The 16,050-nt window shown below is 41.8% G+C and overlaps 2 protein-coding genes across 10 annotated transcripts in view; both read right to left on the reverse strand.

Moving 5' to 3' along the window:
* Positions 1–1,190: 1,190 nt before the first annotated feature.
* On the reverse strand, positions 1,191–8,364 carry CCNB2 (cyclin B2). Its single transcript, XM_038420715.2, has 9 exons — positions 8,207–8,364; positions 6,444–6,572; positions 6,240–6,365; positions 5,611–5,781; positions 5,378–5,536; positions 4,768–5,004; positions 3,688–3,828; positions 2,351–2,461; positions 1,191–2,084 (listed from the first exon to the last, which is right to left on the reverse strand). Exons 1-9 carry the CDS (start codon positions 8,228–8,230, stop codon positions 1,980–1,982), a joined length of 1,203 nt encoding a protein of 400 aa, XP_038276643.1. The 5' UTR covers positions 8,231–8,364; the 3' UTR covers positions 1,191–1,979.
* A 4,202-nt stretch (positions 8,365–12,566) lies between these two features.
* RNF111 (ring finger protein 111) overlaps positions 12,567–16,050 on the reverse strand; it is a 90,502-nt gene continuing 87,018 nt past the window's right edge. For all 9 annotated transcript variants that reach the window (XM_043493347.1, XM_038418538.2, XM_043493346.1 and 6 more), the window contains one exon: positions 12,567–15,387. In XM_043493347.1, the coding sequence (XP_043349282.1) occupies positions 15,270–15,387 (118 nt within the window). In that variant the 3' untranslated portion in view covers positions 12,567–15,269. The remainder of the gene's footprint in view (positions 15,388–16,050) is intronic.

The following is a 16,050-nucleotide window of genomic DNA, read 5'->3' on the forward strand; positions in this document are numbered from 1 at the left end:
GGGTCTCTCTCCCTTCTAGGTTAGCACCTAAACCACATGCTTTCTTTAGGCCAGGGGTCAGCAACCTATGTCACGTGTGCCAAAGATGGCACGAGCTGATTTTTAATGGCACACTGCTGCCTGCTGAGTCCTAGTCACCAGCCCTGCTCAGCCTGCTGCTGAACCCAGGCTGGGACCCCAGCAGGCAGCAGTGTGCCATTAAAAATCCTGCCCATGGTGGCTTGCTCTTCTCTGCCCCACCCCTGGGCAGGGTGAAGAAGCTTGGTCCTGCCAGCTGCTGCTGCAGAGCAGGCAAGTTCCCCCTTCCCCACCTCTTCCCCCAGCATGATGGGTTCCTGACCTGCCTCCTCTCCCTCCCTGCTGCTGAGGGGGAGGAGAAGAGGTGGACACAGGGTAGTGGAACACACCCTCATGACCCCAGCCCTCTGCCCTGACCCCAGCACCCCCCCAGCCTGGACTGGGGCACTCCCCACATTCCCACCCTGAGCACCAAACAGGTGCTCCTGCACCCCTCCCCTCCATCACCACCACATTTGCACCTGCACCCCTCATACCAAATAGGAGCTGCCCAGGCAAGCACTCCACCCCCAAACCTCCTGCCAACCCTGAGCCCCCCCATTCTAGCTCCTGGCCAGACCCTACACCCCAACTGCTTCTTCAGCCCCAGCCCTGTGCTCAGTTCAGCAAGAGGAAGAGAACGGGCTAAAACCAGGGAGAAGGTAGGTATCCACTATATGGGCAGGGCTGGGATCCCAGACCAGCAGCAGGCTGAGCAGAGCCAGCAGCTGGGACCCCAGACTGGCAGGAGGTAGAGTGGCAGCAGGCTGAGCTGCTCAGCCCACTGCCTGTCTGGGGTCCTGGCTGTTGGCCCTGCTCAGCCTGCTACTGGCCAAGGTAAACTGAATCCCAGGCTGAGCAGTGCAAGATCAGCATTTTAATTTTAAATAAAGCTGCTTAATTTATATATGACAATAGTTTAGCTATATACTATATAGACTTACATTTGAACCTTTAGAAGGTCTCTCTATTACTGGCATGTGAAACCTTAAAGTGAATAAATGAAGACTTGGCCCACCACTTTGAAAGGTTGATGACCCCTGCTCTAGCCCAATAGCCCTCCATTGTCATTCATAGCAATTGTTCATAATGAACTGACTAGTAGTTGAACCATCTTAATTCAAGCAGCTTTTCTTTATGATAATTGCCAGTTTCCTGCTATCTTCCTCCTTCTGATAGCAGTAGGAAGCTTTAGTTACAGGGACTGGAATCAAGCTGTCACTTGTAGGGGTAGATGATTTTTTCCATTTTCCAGGCAGCTCAGCCCTGCAAGAGTAACTGTCTGGACATAAGGTACAGTTTCAGCTTATACATGTCCCACTTCTGCTGGCCTCCATGTCTCACTAAGTTTAGATGTTCAGGGGGCTTGGCATGGAACTACAACTACATTCACGCAGATGTGTTTGCCAGACTGGTGCTTATCTTACTAAGACTTTGCCTAATTTAACTGCAGATTTTAATCTCTCCCCCACCAAAAGCTAGGTTGATCCAGTTTATGGAGTAGAGATTACTTCTAGACACCCTCACATTTGCCAGATTCATGTCAACTCTATACTCTAGAGCCTTTTGTTTTAAGCAGTTAAGGTTCTGACTGCTTGCCTATTATGAGAATCTCCTCAAGTCTACCCAAAGTTTAAGTAAGTAGGTCTTTTTCACAACTTGACTCTCACACTAAGTATAGATGGTGCATGTGAGTGCTTGTAAGTAATGCCCAGGGAGAGGTTTTTTTTGTTTTTTTTTTTTTTTTAAAAAGGAGCTTTATTTCTAGATATACAAGAGTATTAAAGGGCAAGTTTAAAAGTTTGCTTTCAGAGTGAATCTGAGGGGTCTGTTCTAAGAATGAAAGGCTATGTACAAAAGCAGCATTTGTGTCTCAATAGGCATGTTGACAAAGTGCATGGAGTAGGAATTGTCTACCAGGATTATTCCAGGAGAGATGAAGCAAGGTCTTTGATTGTTTTGGAGTTCAGTTGAGGAATTGTGCTGATCCTCATGAGTTTGCTGCTTGCATACTTGTTCCTTATGGCCTGTAGGAATGAGAGAGACTGTTAATATCAAGTTTACATTCTTGCATGGCACAAAACAGAGATCAGACTACTTACTAGTAAGTGGTTAAGCCACCTACTCATTTCCACTGGAGCACTTTGAAAAGGGGCCAGGAAGTTGCTTAATAGTCAAAAGAGGTAGTAAGAATATACTCTTTTATAGAGTATAACTGAGCAATAGACATCTGTCAAAGTAATTAGTGTATTAACATTTGAAGCTTAGATATTTGCCCTTATTGTATACTTACAGTGTATTTTGTTAAGTTCTCATTTACTCTTACTACATTCTTGGCCATATGTTGCATAATTAGCATAAGATTGTCTTCTGCATACCCAGTGTAGTACTGCTGCTTTACACCCTGCAATACAAGACTAGTCAGAACCCTAGAGTAGCATCTTAAAACAGATTAAGACTGCTTGAGGCACTACAGTTTACTTCAGGTAATGTAATAAGTTCAGTTTAGACTGGACATTAGAGGTGACAAGCTGAACTTGAGCTTTACCATGTGTAGCTTAGATTAGAATCCTCCTTGCTATTAGGCTAGAGTAGTGGCATCCAACTTCTAGATATATGAAATCCTTATGACCATATTTCAGGAGCATCAAGAGGCCACAATAAATACTTTAGGGAAGAAGTTTTCTTGAATCTTGTGTGCCAAGCAGGTTCAGTGGCAGAAAAATCCTCAACAGGTGCTCAGCAACTACTCAGCACACTTCCAGCCCCTGTGCTGCACAGAGCAGTTAGGAGGAGAGGTAACCTGTAATAGCAGGGCTGATTCAAACACTTGAGTTTAAAGAATTACAGAGCACAACTCAAACATGTTTAGTTCATAATCTACAAAGGCGCAAAGTTTTCTACTTAAAGTGCCTGAGGGCCACAGGTAGACACTTTTGACTGCCCGTCTCAGTAAAACTGATACCAAAGAAAGCGTCTGTGGTATCTTGACACTATTTCCTAGATGTGGTCTTTCCCCACTTTGTCCAACAACTGGCTTATGCAAAAGCTGTAAACCAAGCTAATTAGTGCAGATAGTTTAGAAGTTCAGTTGCTGTGGCTGGAATTCACCATCATGCAATCACTATTCTTTGTAATATCAGAATGCACTGCTTTCTGAAGTGGAATTTTTACACTGACTAAAACCATTTCACTGACAGCAAGGTTATAGGCTTAGCTATTTAGTAAGCAAGGACATTTTGATGTTATCTTTTGAAGCGTTAAAAGGTCTATCATTTGCAAGGGAAAATACTCAGGCATGTTACCCAATGGTCAAGCTAGCTTTTCCTGCCATTGTTGTTCTTGATAAGTTTAGTTACTTGCTAGTATGGGCCGGTGTGCTAAGTAGCACTGTGACCAAAAAAAAAAAAAAAAAATGTTCTAGCCTTCCAACTACTGGTAGGCCTGGACATTCTATTGCTTAAGGACAACAAGCTGGAACCTTTCCATTTATTACTACATTTCTTGGATTATGCATCCTACCAGCTACACTTTGCAGTTACTCATTATGTTGGAGTGCAGCCTACATACTTCATAAGTTTGACAGCAGTCTATTCTGTGGCCTTGAACAAATCACAAAAAGCAACTCACCCATTTGCCTTGCCCCAGAACCTTTTGAGACAAACATAAGGCAGCAGCTGCTATCTCTGAAGGATGATGGTGTATCATATCGTAGTCTATGAGTGTCAGCTCCATCAGGTACTTTGCTAGTGTATGTTGCTCAGCATCAGCCTGCCAGAGTAACAGCTTGTTAGTTCATGAAATTTGTCACTTCATTATAGTACACCATCAAGGTGGTCCAAGTTTAATCTACTTTATGTTCTTGCTCCTGTTTGAGAACAGGGTCAACAACTCTTTTCCAGTCATACAAATCTTTGAAACTATGTTAAGTAGGAATTTGATTTCTTCCTTCAGGAGAGAGAGGCCAAGAGACTCTTAACCTGTTCTCCCAGGTTAAGGAGGGCTCAAATTCAGTCTAACCCAAATTTAACAGAATTGTCAATATTCTCCTCACCCCAGGAAAATAGCTGAATTATATTCCCTATAGTGTTTGCAGCAAGCACTACAGCATAATACTAGCATTACAGACCTAGCAAATGAGGAGAGTCCCACCTTTCCCTAAAGAGAATCTAGAATAAGAATGGATTAGACAGACATTTATCAAAAAGCAAGCTTACCTATTACAGCTAATTTTCACCCAATAAGACTTCCGTTCTTTGAGCTGGCAAGTCAAACTATTACTACATTTTGAATATCCTTGTCTCCTTCAGTTACCACCACATTACAACCATAGTTTTACTATCTTTTAAAAGACAGACCAGAAGCCTCAACATGAGACTTGTAAAATTTGAGACAATCATGTTATGAATTGCAGCAAAGGCTGATAAATTACTTGTGGTCATGGAATCAAGCAACTCAATACTGCTCAGTCCTTTTCCTATAACAAGCATTCAGCTGTATACACAGCCCACCCACCAGAAAGTCTCCTTCCTACACCTCTGAGCCTCCTTCAGCTCATGGTGCTTTAAGTCATGGAGGTAAGAGACAGGAAAAAACAAAACAAAAAACCCTGCCTAAATGAAGTGTTAATGGGAGTCCTGACATTCCATGCCTCCAATACTGGTGTCTCATAAGCAGGAGGATTTTAAGATAGCTAGAGGAAGTACCTACCTCACCAGCTTTTGATGCTCTCCTTAAGAAGTGAAGTGGCAGAGGACGTCCTAAGTCAAAGCTCAGCTCCTTAAGAATCATCATTTCCATCTCTCTGATCTGAGAGCTAGAGTATGCGTTGTCAGTGATGTAAACAAAATCCGCAATATCAGGAGAGAATATCTCCTCATACTTTGAGGCAAGAAGCAATGCTGTAACACCAGCCAGCTGAAGCTTCTTACGGGATACTGGGTGAATCTGTATAAGGTAACATGAGTTTAGAGAACTGTTTCATCTTCATGATTTGTTACCTTTCAGCAAGTACAAGGTACGAGTTTCCATTTAGAGAGTCAGTACATTTCCCCCACCCCCATTTTTAGGTTTTCAGCATGCAAGACATCTAGATTTAGCCTTGAGATGCATCCGTGTCCCTAGAATGACTTGTTAGTCAGAACTACCACTTCCACCTCTTTTAGCTCAGGTAGAAAATTACAGGTTAACAGATTTTAAATTTGCCTGGAACATCTGTAACCCAGAAATCATAAACAGAGGACAAGAGTTATTTTAGAGTGTACTAATTTAATGAGTCTCAACCTGTACAATGTGCTTGGATCAGGTTTCAGATACTTACTTGTAAGAAGCGGTCCATAATTGCAACACACATATAGAGTGTTTCCTGCAAGAGCTGAAATCTTGAGTGGACCTGAACCAGCCAATCAACTAGAATTGCACGCATACGCCCATTGATCTCCTTCCCATTGAGGTAGTGTGGATGTACTGATTGCTGCAGCTGTTAAAGAGAGACCAATATGAAAGACTGAAAGCTTGATTTCACTTGAATGTGTAGTACTCAAGCATCCATACCTCAAGCTGCCTCAGATACAGATAAATATCTTTTACATAGTCACTACAGAGTTGAGGGTTTTCCCAATCATCAGCATCAATATCCTCTATGTTGTTAAGCAGCACATCAGAGAAAGCTTGGCATAGGTCCTCTTCTTTCATGGATACATCCATAGGGGTTGGAGACAGAATCTAGTGAACAGATTATAGTCACTGAGGCCCATACATTAAGTCTCTCTCATTTAAGATTCTCCCCCTCCCGCCAACAACCCACCCTCCACGAGTTGTGAGTTTCCCTGTAATACAAACTAGGTAAGCGACTACCAAAACCTAAGACTCCACATGCCATTTAAGGTGCCTACAATATTTTAGCCTACAAGGCCTTTACCCAATTACAGATATTTCTTGATCTGACAAGTTATTTTGCAAGCCCTAATGGGTAGTATTATGTCACATCCCAAGTTAGTTGCAACTGTAAGCTAATAGACTGAAGCCAGGAATAATATCATAAAATGAATCTGATCTTTTTCTGAAGAGGGGGATGGAGCATGTCTCTAGACCAAGTGTTAAAGCTCTGGCCTAGAAAGGGCTAGAGTGGAGGACCAAGGGTTAGGAACTGGAGAGCGACATAGGAATTTGCCATTTCCTACCTTTGGAACAGTTTCTTCTTTGAGAGTTAAATTTACTGCAGCTGGAGGTTTAGGTTGTGCAGTTACATTTGCTGGTTTAGTAGCTCCTTTTGTAGTTTTTACAGGTACTTTGAAGCTCTCCGTTTTCTACCAGAGGAAAGAACAAAGTTAATGCAGAACTAAAAAGTTGCTTTTCTGACAGCTAGAGTTGAACTACAGTTTTACCTTGGCTGCATGTGTTCCTCTGGTTGTAACTCTATTTCCAATCTCTTCCAAAGCAGCCCTTTTGTTAGTCACTTGACTTTTGGCTTTGTTGTTAAGTCCTGTCATAGCATTCTCCACCCCTCTAGTAATCTGCAAGGGAAAATTGTAAACAAGTTAAAAAAAACCCTAAACTAAATCAACTCCAAGTAAAACTAGTTACTTTCAGATGACTAATCTCAAAATCTCCCACCACCATGGTATCTGGGCACCCACAGTACCATTACTTGTTTTGTTTCACAGCACATAACTGTGCTCAGCAGGATGGGGAGGTGAATAAAGGAGAATTAGATTAGATGCATTATGGAGAGTCCAATTGAAAACTGACTATGTTTAGAGATGAAGTCACCCAAATCTTGTTCTTCCTGACTGGAAACCATGTTTGTTTGTTTTTTTTAAAAGCAGTTTTAGAATGCTCACCTATGGCTTAGCTATTTAGTGTGTCCACCCAATTGTAACTAAAGATGAATTTCCATGGAAATGATCCAGTGACCAAACTGGTTTCTCTAAGGTCATCACCTAGAGGGGGAATTACTGCCTTATGCATTTTACACTGCATGGTAAAACACTATTGCCTTTCAGAGTTATTTGTGCATGCACTGTACTTCAAAGCATTGAAGCACTCCCCTATTCAGTTTTAGATAGGGCATCTGAGCCCTTAAAAGCCATACTGAAGCCTCTCTTTTTTGTTACTGTGACATTAGAAAACTTTCATAAGGACTATAGCTTTCAACAAGGTAAAAAAAGCGTTACCTCGAAAAGGTTAACATCTACAGACGCACAAGTCTTTAAGAAAGCTTACTTTGCTGTAAGAACATTTCAGTGGTCATAAGGTAGAAGTTAAATTTTTGCCATCCCTTTTGTCTGAACAGTTTGACCACAATTGGGACTTTGCGACATTGTTTCCATCAGAAAACAGGAATCCAACAGAGGCAACTGTATTCTAATCCGAGTGAGGCAGAAGATGCAAACAATCCCATATCTGCGAGAGGCATTTTGCTTGCTGGAAAATCCCCATGCCATCTCCAGAGATGGTGCCCCAGCAGCTCTGGGTCTGCTCCCACAGGAAAGCATGCTCATAACGGCTGCTCTCGCCATCTGCCAAGTTTCCTGCCTGAGGGACACAACTGAGATCAATACCTTAGCCCTGAATGTCTAATTTGTCCCAAGGAAACCACTCAGACCCTCAGTGTTGGGCCTTATTGACACCTAAAGCTATCTACGTTACTCAGTGGTGTGAAAAATTCCCACCCCAGGCAGATGCAGTTAAGCCAACCTAACCCCTGCTCTAGACACCACTGCCATTGACCTACTACAGCTCCCCAAAGGGGGGGTATTTACTCTGACAAGGGGACCCCCCCCCGCGGGGACAGCGAGTGTTGACACGATGGTTGTGCAGCAGGCGGGCTGCCAGTGCCTCAGCTGAGGTGGTACCAGCCTCCTAGCGCAGACACAACCGTAGCCCGGCTGAAGCTTCACGTGCAGCCTGGGCCGAAGCCCCCGACTGTCCCGAGCCACGGCTACGCAGAGGCCATTTAATTGCTCCGTCCCCTTAGCCTGACGGCAGGGGTCTCCGCCCAGGCGCTCTCCAGCGTGGGCAGGAGCCGGGCGCCAGCCCGCTCCCCCCCGGCTTGCTCCGGCAGCACCGCTCTCTGCGGCCGCCTGCCCGGTCCAGCGCGTCCCCGGCCCAAGCCCAGGCCCAGGCCCAGGCCCAGGGCCGCACTCACCGCAGCGCGCCGGACCAGCGCCATGAGGACGGCGACTCTTGACTGGAGGCGGTCGGGCTGTAAGCGCGAGGAAGGAAAGCGACCGCTACGCCCCTTCCGCCTCTTGAGGGAGCTCCTACGCTATTAGCCTAGCGCGCCGCCCGCAGCTTCAAATAGCGCCCCGCCTGTGCTCCCATTGGACAGCTTCGTACGATGCTCTCCTCTCATTGGCCCAGCATTCGGGCTCCGCCCCATACGTTGCCGTGACGATGACCCGTGGCCGGGAAGGGGAAACCGGATTCGAAGCGCTTCCGCGGGAATTGCGATCTTAACAAAAACAAAGATTCAAAGGAAGCCGGTCCAGAGCTCACCTGCGGCTGAGCTCGCGAGCTCGGGCCTTGCGCAAAGGAGCTTGGGACACGTAGTCACCTCGGCTGGAGGCCGCGCTCGGGACGGGGCCGCTCGGTCCCTAGTGGCTCGGCGGCCAGAGCCGAGGGGGGCGGGAAGGGGGCCGGCCTTGTTCCGCAAGCGGAGCGCGCGGCGGTGAGAGGCGGGGCTTTAGAGAGCGGCTCGGGGAGGCGGTGGGGGCTGGGCGCGGCAGGTGCCGCCCACGGCCTCGCGCGCGTGTAGGAGTGACTCGCCCGGCCGCTCCCGCGCCCAGCCCGGGCTAAGGGCGGCCCCGTTCCGCCCTGGGCAGCGCCCCCGCTGCCTGCAGCTCCCCCGCGTGCAGCCAGTTATGCGACAAAAAGCCTGCATGTGGAAGGTGCGTTGTGAGAGCTCACGCTCCAGTACTCGTATGAGAGGAGTTGAAACATCCTCGATGTTGTATCATTTTTACAGTGCAAATATTTGTAATCAAAGCTATGAAGTGAGCACGGTACGCTCCGTGTTCTGTGTTGTAATTGAATTGCTCTATTTAAAAATGTATAGAAAAACATCCACAAATATTTAATAAATTTAAATGGGTATTAAGTGCTATTAATTGCAGTGGATTTTTTAATCGTGATTAATTTTGAGTTAAGCATGTGAGCTGTTATTAATCAACAGCCCTTATATGTATACTAATGCACACAACCCCGTACAGTTTACTGCTTTTTCTCTTATCTATCCAGTTATTTTTCATGTTATATATAGACATGCTAAAGTTCCTAATGACTTTCAAGGTCCTTTATACCTTGTGACCCAACCCCTTAGTAATATTTGCCATATCCAACAAAATACCAAGGGCTCTCTGGCATTGAGGGCCCACTAAACTTATCAGAAGCTCATCTTCCAGCATAAGCTTATAGAACGTATATTGTGTGGTTAAAATCTGTGCCATTAGCATATGAAGTTGTCTCTACAAACCTTGATTTTTAAAATGGAAAAGTGGGAAAATTAGGTATTGAAACCTTAATATGAATTAAGGTATTGAAACACTTCAGTTTCTCCGGTCACACGATTACAGACCTGAGAGTAGCTATCCTTCAACAAAAAAACTTCAAAAGCAGACTCCAAGGAGAGACTGCTGAATTGGAATTAATTTGCAAACTGGATACAATTAACTTAGGCTTGAATAGAGACTGGGAATGGATGAGTCTTTACATAAAGTAAAACTATTTCCCCATGTTATTTCTCCCCCCCACTGTTCCTCAGAGGTTCTTGTCAACTGCTGGAAATGGCCCACCTTGATTATCACCACAAAAGGTTTTCCTCCGCCCCCTGCTTCCTGCTGGTAATAGCTCATCTTAAGTGATCACTCTCCTTACAGTGTGTATGATAAAACCCATTGTTTCATCTTCTCTGTGTAAATAAATAAATCTCCCCACTGTATTTTCCACCAAATGCATCCGATGAAGTGAGCTGTAGCTCACGAAAGCTTATGCTCAAATAAATTTGTTAGTCTCTAAGGTGCCACAAGTACTCCTTTTCTTTTTTGCTTAATATGAAGTGCTTCAAGGTAATGTCTTAGAACAGTTGAGCAAAGTATATCCACCTACACTTTTTTTTTCTTTTTATGTATTCCTGTAGTTGCATAGGAGCCGTGGCTAATATTCAAGCAGAGAGGTAGTCCAACATACAGTTCTACTGCATTGTTAATAGGCAGGACTATAATACATAAGTGCGTATTTCTGTACAGTGGAGAACCTAAAAGGCTGTTGTAGCCAACTAAGCCTTGTAACAGCTGTGATTTATTACAGGTGAAATTCTATTTGATATGGGTATGACTCAAAGAAAGGTTAGCTAGCATGGCTATAATATACCTACCCATGGCAAAAATTAAAAAGCACAGCATGAATTAGGGTTCCTCTAACTCCCCACACTCACTATAGGATCATCAAACATTTATTCCTTTTGACAGCAGAACTGAAAAATCAGCACAGCTTTTTTCAACAAGGTGAAATCTAATGGCCACGCTACTCCAATAATCCATCCGATGAAGTGAGCTGTAGCTCACGAAGCTTATGCTCAAATAAATTTGTTAGTCTCTAAGGTGCCACAAGTACTCCTTTTCTTTTTGCAGACTAACACAGCTGCTACTCTGAATCCAATAATGATTCCAGCTAGCTCTCATTGTGTTCACCTGTACAAGCACTTAATAGTTCTGTTTCTTTTCAAGATTTCTTATTTTTGAATTAAAATGTTTGTGCCCCAGCCTTTGAGCGTAATGATTTGATTTTAAGTCTTCCAACCTATCCATTTGTCTTAATTTGATCTTGTATATCTTACAACGGTCTTAAGAAAGGTCATTCTTTGCCATACCATACCAATTTGTTTTCTTTGCTTTAAGGCTAAATTTGTTCCTGCTTTATCAGGAAAGTCCCATTTTATGGGATATGCTCTAACACTTCTCCCTCTAAAAGAAAAGGAGTACGTTGTGGCACCTTAGAGACTAACAAATTTATTTGAGCATAAGCTTTCGTGAGCTACAGCTACGTACTACTATGAAACTTATCCGTTATCCCACGTAATGTCATTATGTGTTCAGATGTAGCCAGTCATGCACATTTCTGACTCAGCTTTGCGTAAATGTTCCCCAGTGTTTACTTTTACTAAAGTAAATCCTTTAGTTCTTCAGTCAGTTATGTACGGGGGTAGCCGTGTTAGTCTGTATCCATAAAAACAAGGAGTCTAGTGGCACCTTAAAGACTAACGGATTTATTTGGGCATAAGCTTTCGTGGGTAAAAACCCCACTTCTTCAGATGTGCCTGGAATGAAAATTACAGATGCAGGCATACGAAAGCGTATGCCCAAATAAATCTGTTAGTCTTTAAGGTGCCACCGGACTCCTCCTTGTTTCAGTCACTTATGTTTATAGTCTGTCCCAGTCAGACTAGGACAGTGGTATAATGGGAGGTCTGCCTTTGAGGCTGCTCCAAGTATGGACTTTTTACTTTCCTTAATATGGAGTTCCACAGCAAACCTTTGTTATAGTACAGGCATTATTAACAACTCAACAGGTTTGCATGGAAGTAAAAACCATACCAAAATGGTGAGAAAGCAAGTTCTCATATGCTGAAGATTTCCCGGATTCAGTGGTACAATGCATTTGTGCTGTAAAGATTTAAAATTTTTCCCTACTTGAGGGAAAAAAACTCAAAGGTATCTCAGGGTAATAATAGGAGTACTTGTGGCACCTTAGAGACTATGCTCAAATAAATTTGTTAGTGTCTAAGGTGCCACAAGTACTCCTTTTCTTTTTGCGGATACAGACCAACACGGCTGTTACTTTGAAACCTGTCAGAGTAATAGTGGAAGGCAAAGTAAAACATCAAAGGTAAGCACCCATACATAGTACCATCACCACTGCTTTTGACTGTTTCATGGTGTTTTGATAGTTCAGTTTTCATCAGCATGAAGCACACGTACTCCCGCTTCAGAAGCTACTTTTCAATTCACTCACATTTTTTGTTGTAGAACAATCAACATGAAGGTGTTTGAAAATTCCCTTTCATATTCCAGACCCTTTTTTGTGGTTCAGTCACTTACGCTGCTATCATCATGGGAGAAAATTTGAATACCATGCAATTATTATGGTCGCTAACAACTGGATTTACACTTCAAGTGCAAAATAAATCGAAGTGTTATCCTATGTACACAAGTAAACAAATCTAGTAGTAATTTGCATGAATTCTCTTAGTTGTAGAGAAAATGACATGCTATGGGGGTAGCATTTCAAACAATCCACTATTTTAATTAAGATACTGACTTCTGTATATAACTGGAGCTTTATAAAATATTTAATCCTTTCATACTGAGGTTGTAATGTTCCCACAGACGCATCCATTGTTAGGATGCAAGTAAACAGCTTATGTCAAAGAATTATTGTTCAAATGAAGAGCTTATAAACTAGGAGGCAAAAGTGAAAACAAACTTTTATGAAAAAACAGACTGCAGATGATCAGTCTAACATTTTATTTATTGCATACAAAAGGATTTGTTCTGACAATGGAATTTTATATGAAAAGTAATTTGATGCATACTGTTGAGACTCTTATCTTGAAAGTCAAAGATGCTGCAGAAAACTTAAGGCAATGCATCTAAGCAAGTAAAGCACAGTAAGTGGTGGAAATTTTCAAAAACCCATTAATTTTGCTTTCCCTAAATTATATCAGGTCACAACTTTCTGGAATAGGAGTAGGCTGCAGGTTTATTAGCCCCTGCATTAACACATAACAGGAACTGAGATTCCTGGCACATAAGTGTTAAACATCACTTTACAATATGTTATGTATACATTTAAAAGCAAGACAGTATCAGTAGCAGTTATAAAACAGGTCAACTCATGGGCCACTAAAATACCTCTAAGTATCAGACACTGAAATCTGGTGCATTTTTTAAAAAAAGTCTGTGCTTCTTTGTCTCTGGAAGGTATGCCAGAGTGGACTCATTGTGCACCCTGGGTCTGAATTATTTCCATGTCTCTAAGTACCTATGATGTAACTTTAAGAGTGAGTGTCCTCCCACCTTCAACTATCATTTGGGGTGCACCCCTGGAAAGCTCTCTCTCCTCCTTTTTTCTTCACATGCATTGAAGAGTTGAAAAGGGTTCCTGTTTTGTCTTTCCGGTTAATTTTATCCACTACAGCTTCAATTTCATACCCAGCCACAGGTCCTTATAGCTACATACGCTAAGAAGCTTCAGTTTAAAACCATGACAGTTTGGAGCATCCAAATCATGTTATCTTTCTCCCTCATCCCCCTCACCCCATGCCACCCCACCAAATTAAACACAAAAGTGATTCAAGTCTTTAAATTAAGTTTACTTTTAACAATGCAAGTATGCTTTAAAATGTCCATTAATCACAACTGTTAGGACAAAACTTCTCCCTGCTTAATGCCTTAGTGCCAGAGGTATTAAGTCTATTGCCAGCAATGGACATTGCATTGGAAAATGCTACTCCTGACATGAAAGGATTGAAAAAAAAAAAAAGGGGGGGGGGGGAGAAGAGCTGCTTTTAACCAGACAAACAGGCATCAAATTAGATAAGGTCACACTTATAAACGGATCACAATTTGTTAGGTGTAAACAAAATATTTTGATTTGTGTTTTACTGTAAACTGTTTTACACTTAACTGGTTATGAAAGACACAAGGGAAACGGAAGATATTTATTATTCAATCCACTTACAAAGCAGGTGGCTTAATGCAAGCTTATTGACATGTTCATATATGATCCCACAGGAACATCTCTTCCAGGTTGCGACAGTAATACTGTCTTGTTGTTCTTGAGCCTCTCTTCAACACATTTTAAATAAACTATACTATACTGTGTGTCAAAGTATTTTGATAAGGAACTTGTCCCGAAGTGGATTAAAACTTCCTCCAAAGGAGAAATGTTAGTACATTAATTTAATTCTATATACTATATTATGCAGCAAATCTTAACTATAGAAAATATTTTCAATCAGTGATGGACTGTTGGTAATTTATAAAGAGGGAATCTATGATCAAAGCAAAACAAGGTAATCACATAATTTGTGTCAGTTTCTACAGAGATTTACAGATTTTTAAATTACTAGTGACAAAACAAGTGATAGGTGGCTTTAGTTGACTTTATTAACTTTAAAACTAATAAAAATCCCATGAGAGATCTGGGTTCTTTAAGAGTTCTAAGAATGCATGGATCCTGCCTTAAGAACTGCAATTCTAGGTTCTGACTAAATGGCTTTACAAAACCAATGTGTGTAGGTAATTTGACATACTTAGCAGAAGACTGAACAAAATTCTACATATTTGTTTCCCTAAAAATGCATTCAATCTGCAAGTATCTACAATCCAGCTAATCGAAATCAATATTTAGTGTTCATTTGAGCTGTTTCACAGCAACAAATATTAAGTTAGGGATTCAAATTTCTAGACATTGTAAGAAAATGATAAATACAATCTGAACAGCAGTCTAAATGTTTAATATTGACATTCAAACATATCTGTATTGTGATGAAAGTTTAAAAACATATAATTTGATCAGACAAAACTCTGGTGAGGAGTATACCAGCTGTATCAGTCAGACCGAATATAGTTTGTATTCTGTTCCTAGTATTAAGGATGGTATTTGACTCAGAACTGACATTGTAAATATACAGCAGCCATTTTTTCCTAATTAAGGAATGTCTTAATATACAATATTATTCTTTTCTAGATGATCTTTATACATTAAACTAAAATACATGATTGATTAAATTAAGAAATCCGAGGTTAGTAATGAGTGAAATCATATTCTCAAAGCTTGATACTATGTTTGGGAGGGAGGGGAACAACACACAATTCTACTTACTAAAGCAGCTAATCTTGCCTGCAAGTTTGGGGTCACAAAGCCCATAATATGTGCAAACAAATGCAATACAAGGAACCATGCAAAAATACAGTAAAATGAATTAAAAGAAAAAAATGTAAAACCTAAAAAAGCTTTATAAATACACTGAAACTCAACTGTCTACATAAACTGTAGGTCTAGCATTAGTTGTACCATATAGCAGAGATAGCACTCTAGGATCAATGCTTTCAAATCTGCGCAGGTAAGTCATGCCATCTTTGGTAGACTGCAGTACCAGGAAGGATGGAAGGGAGTGAGAAGGAGGACAAGAGTTCTGGAAAATGGTGTCAACTTTCACTTGGCAGCTGAGCTTCAATGTCCACTCTGCAAATGGGGCACTTCTTGTTAGTAATCAACCATTGATCTACACACACTTGGTGGAAAAGGTGCATACATGGAAGGCGCCTGTTATCGGAAAAGAAAGAGTTATTTTAATATAGTATTTACAGTGTTGTTTTTTCTTGCTGCTGAAATCTCATATATAAAAATTGGCACCAGCCAAAAATGAAAGAACAAAGGGATATATCTCACTAAATTGTCAGTAAGATTAAAAATTATAGAACATTTTAATGCAGAATACTATGGGACAGATTATGCTCTGTTACAGTGATGTAACTCTGCTGTATCTTCAGTAGAGTTACTCCAGACTTGCACTAGCAAAGAATTGGGCTGTGTAGAATTAACCCATGGAATCCATTGTTCAAGATAGCGAGGGAGACAGCATAGTAAGGTTTTTAAAAAGGAAACTAATAGCATCTGCAATTACCATATCTATCTTTTACTAGTGCTATCAGTCTTGGCTCAAGACATGAGCTTGACTGACAATTGACCTGCCATTTGCCTCCTCACCAGTTGTATGGTACTGGACCATCAGCTCAGTGCATTAAGAGGACTTTCACCATTCACTGGACCAACAGCATGGGCAATTGTTGGAGGTAGGATATAGGATCTGATGCGCCAATGGCCCCTAAAAGCTTTTCGTACTACTATAATGTATTTGTTATTAAAAAAGTCAATATAGAAATTGAGAATTATTGCCAATAACTGACAGTAAGACAGATCTCCCTT

This window comes from Dermochelys coriacea, chromosome 10 (genome assembly GCF_009764565.3).
Source record: "Dermochelys coriacea isolate rDerCor1 chromosome 10, rDerCor1.pri.v4, whole genome shotgun sequence".
NCBI classification, from domain to species: domain Eukaryota; kingdom Metazoa; phylum Chordata; order Testudines; family Dermochelyidae; genus Dermochelys; species Dermochelys coriacea.

Coding starts and splice junctions, on each gene's coding strand:
- CCNB2 (XM_038420715.2), bottom strand. CDS start 8,230: ATGGCGCTGGTCCGGCGCGCTGCG. Junction 2,462..3,687: donor TTCTGGGGCAAGGCAAATGG/GTGAGTTGCTTT, acceptor CTTGTATTGCAG/GGTGTAAAGCAGCAGTACTA. Junction 2,085..2,350: donor AGAACTTAACAAAATACACT/GTAAGTATACAA, acceptor TCATTCCTACAG/GCCATAAGGAACAAGTATGC.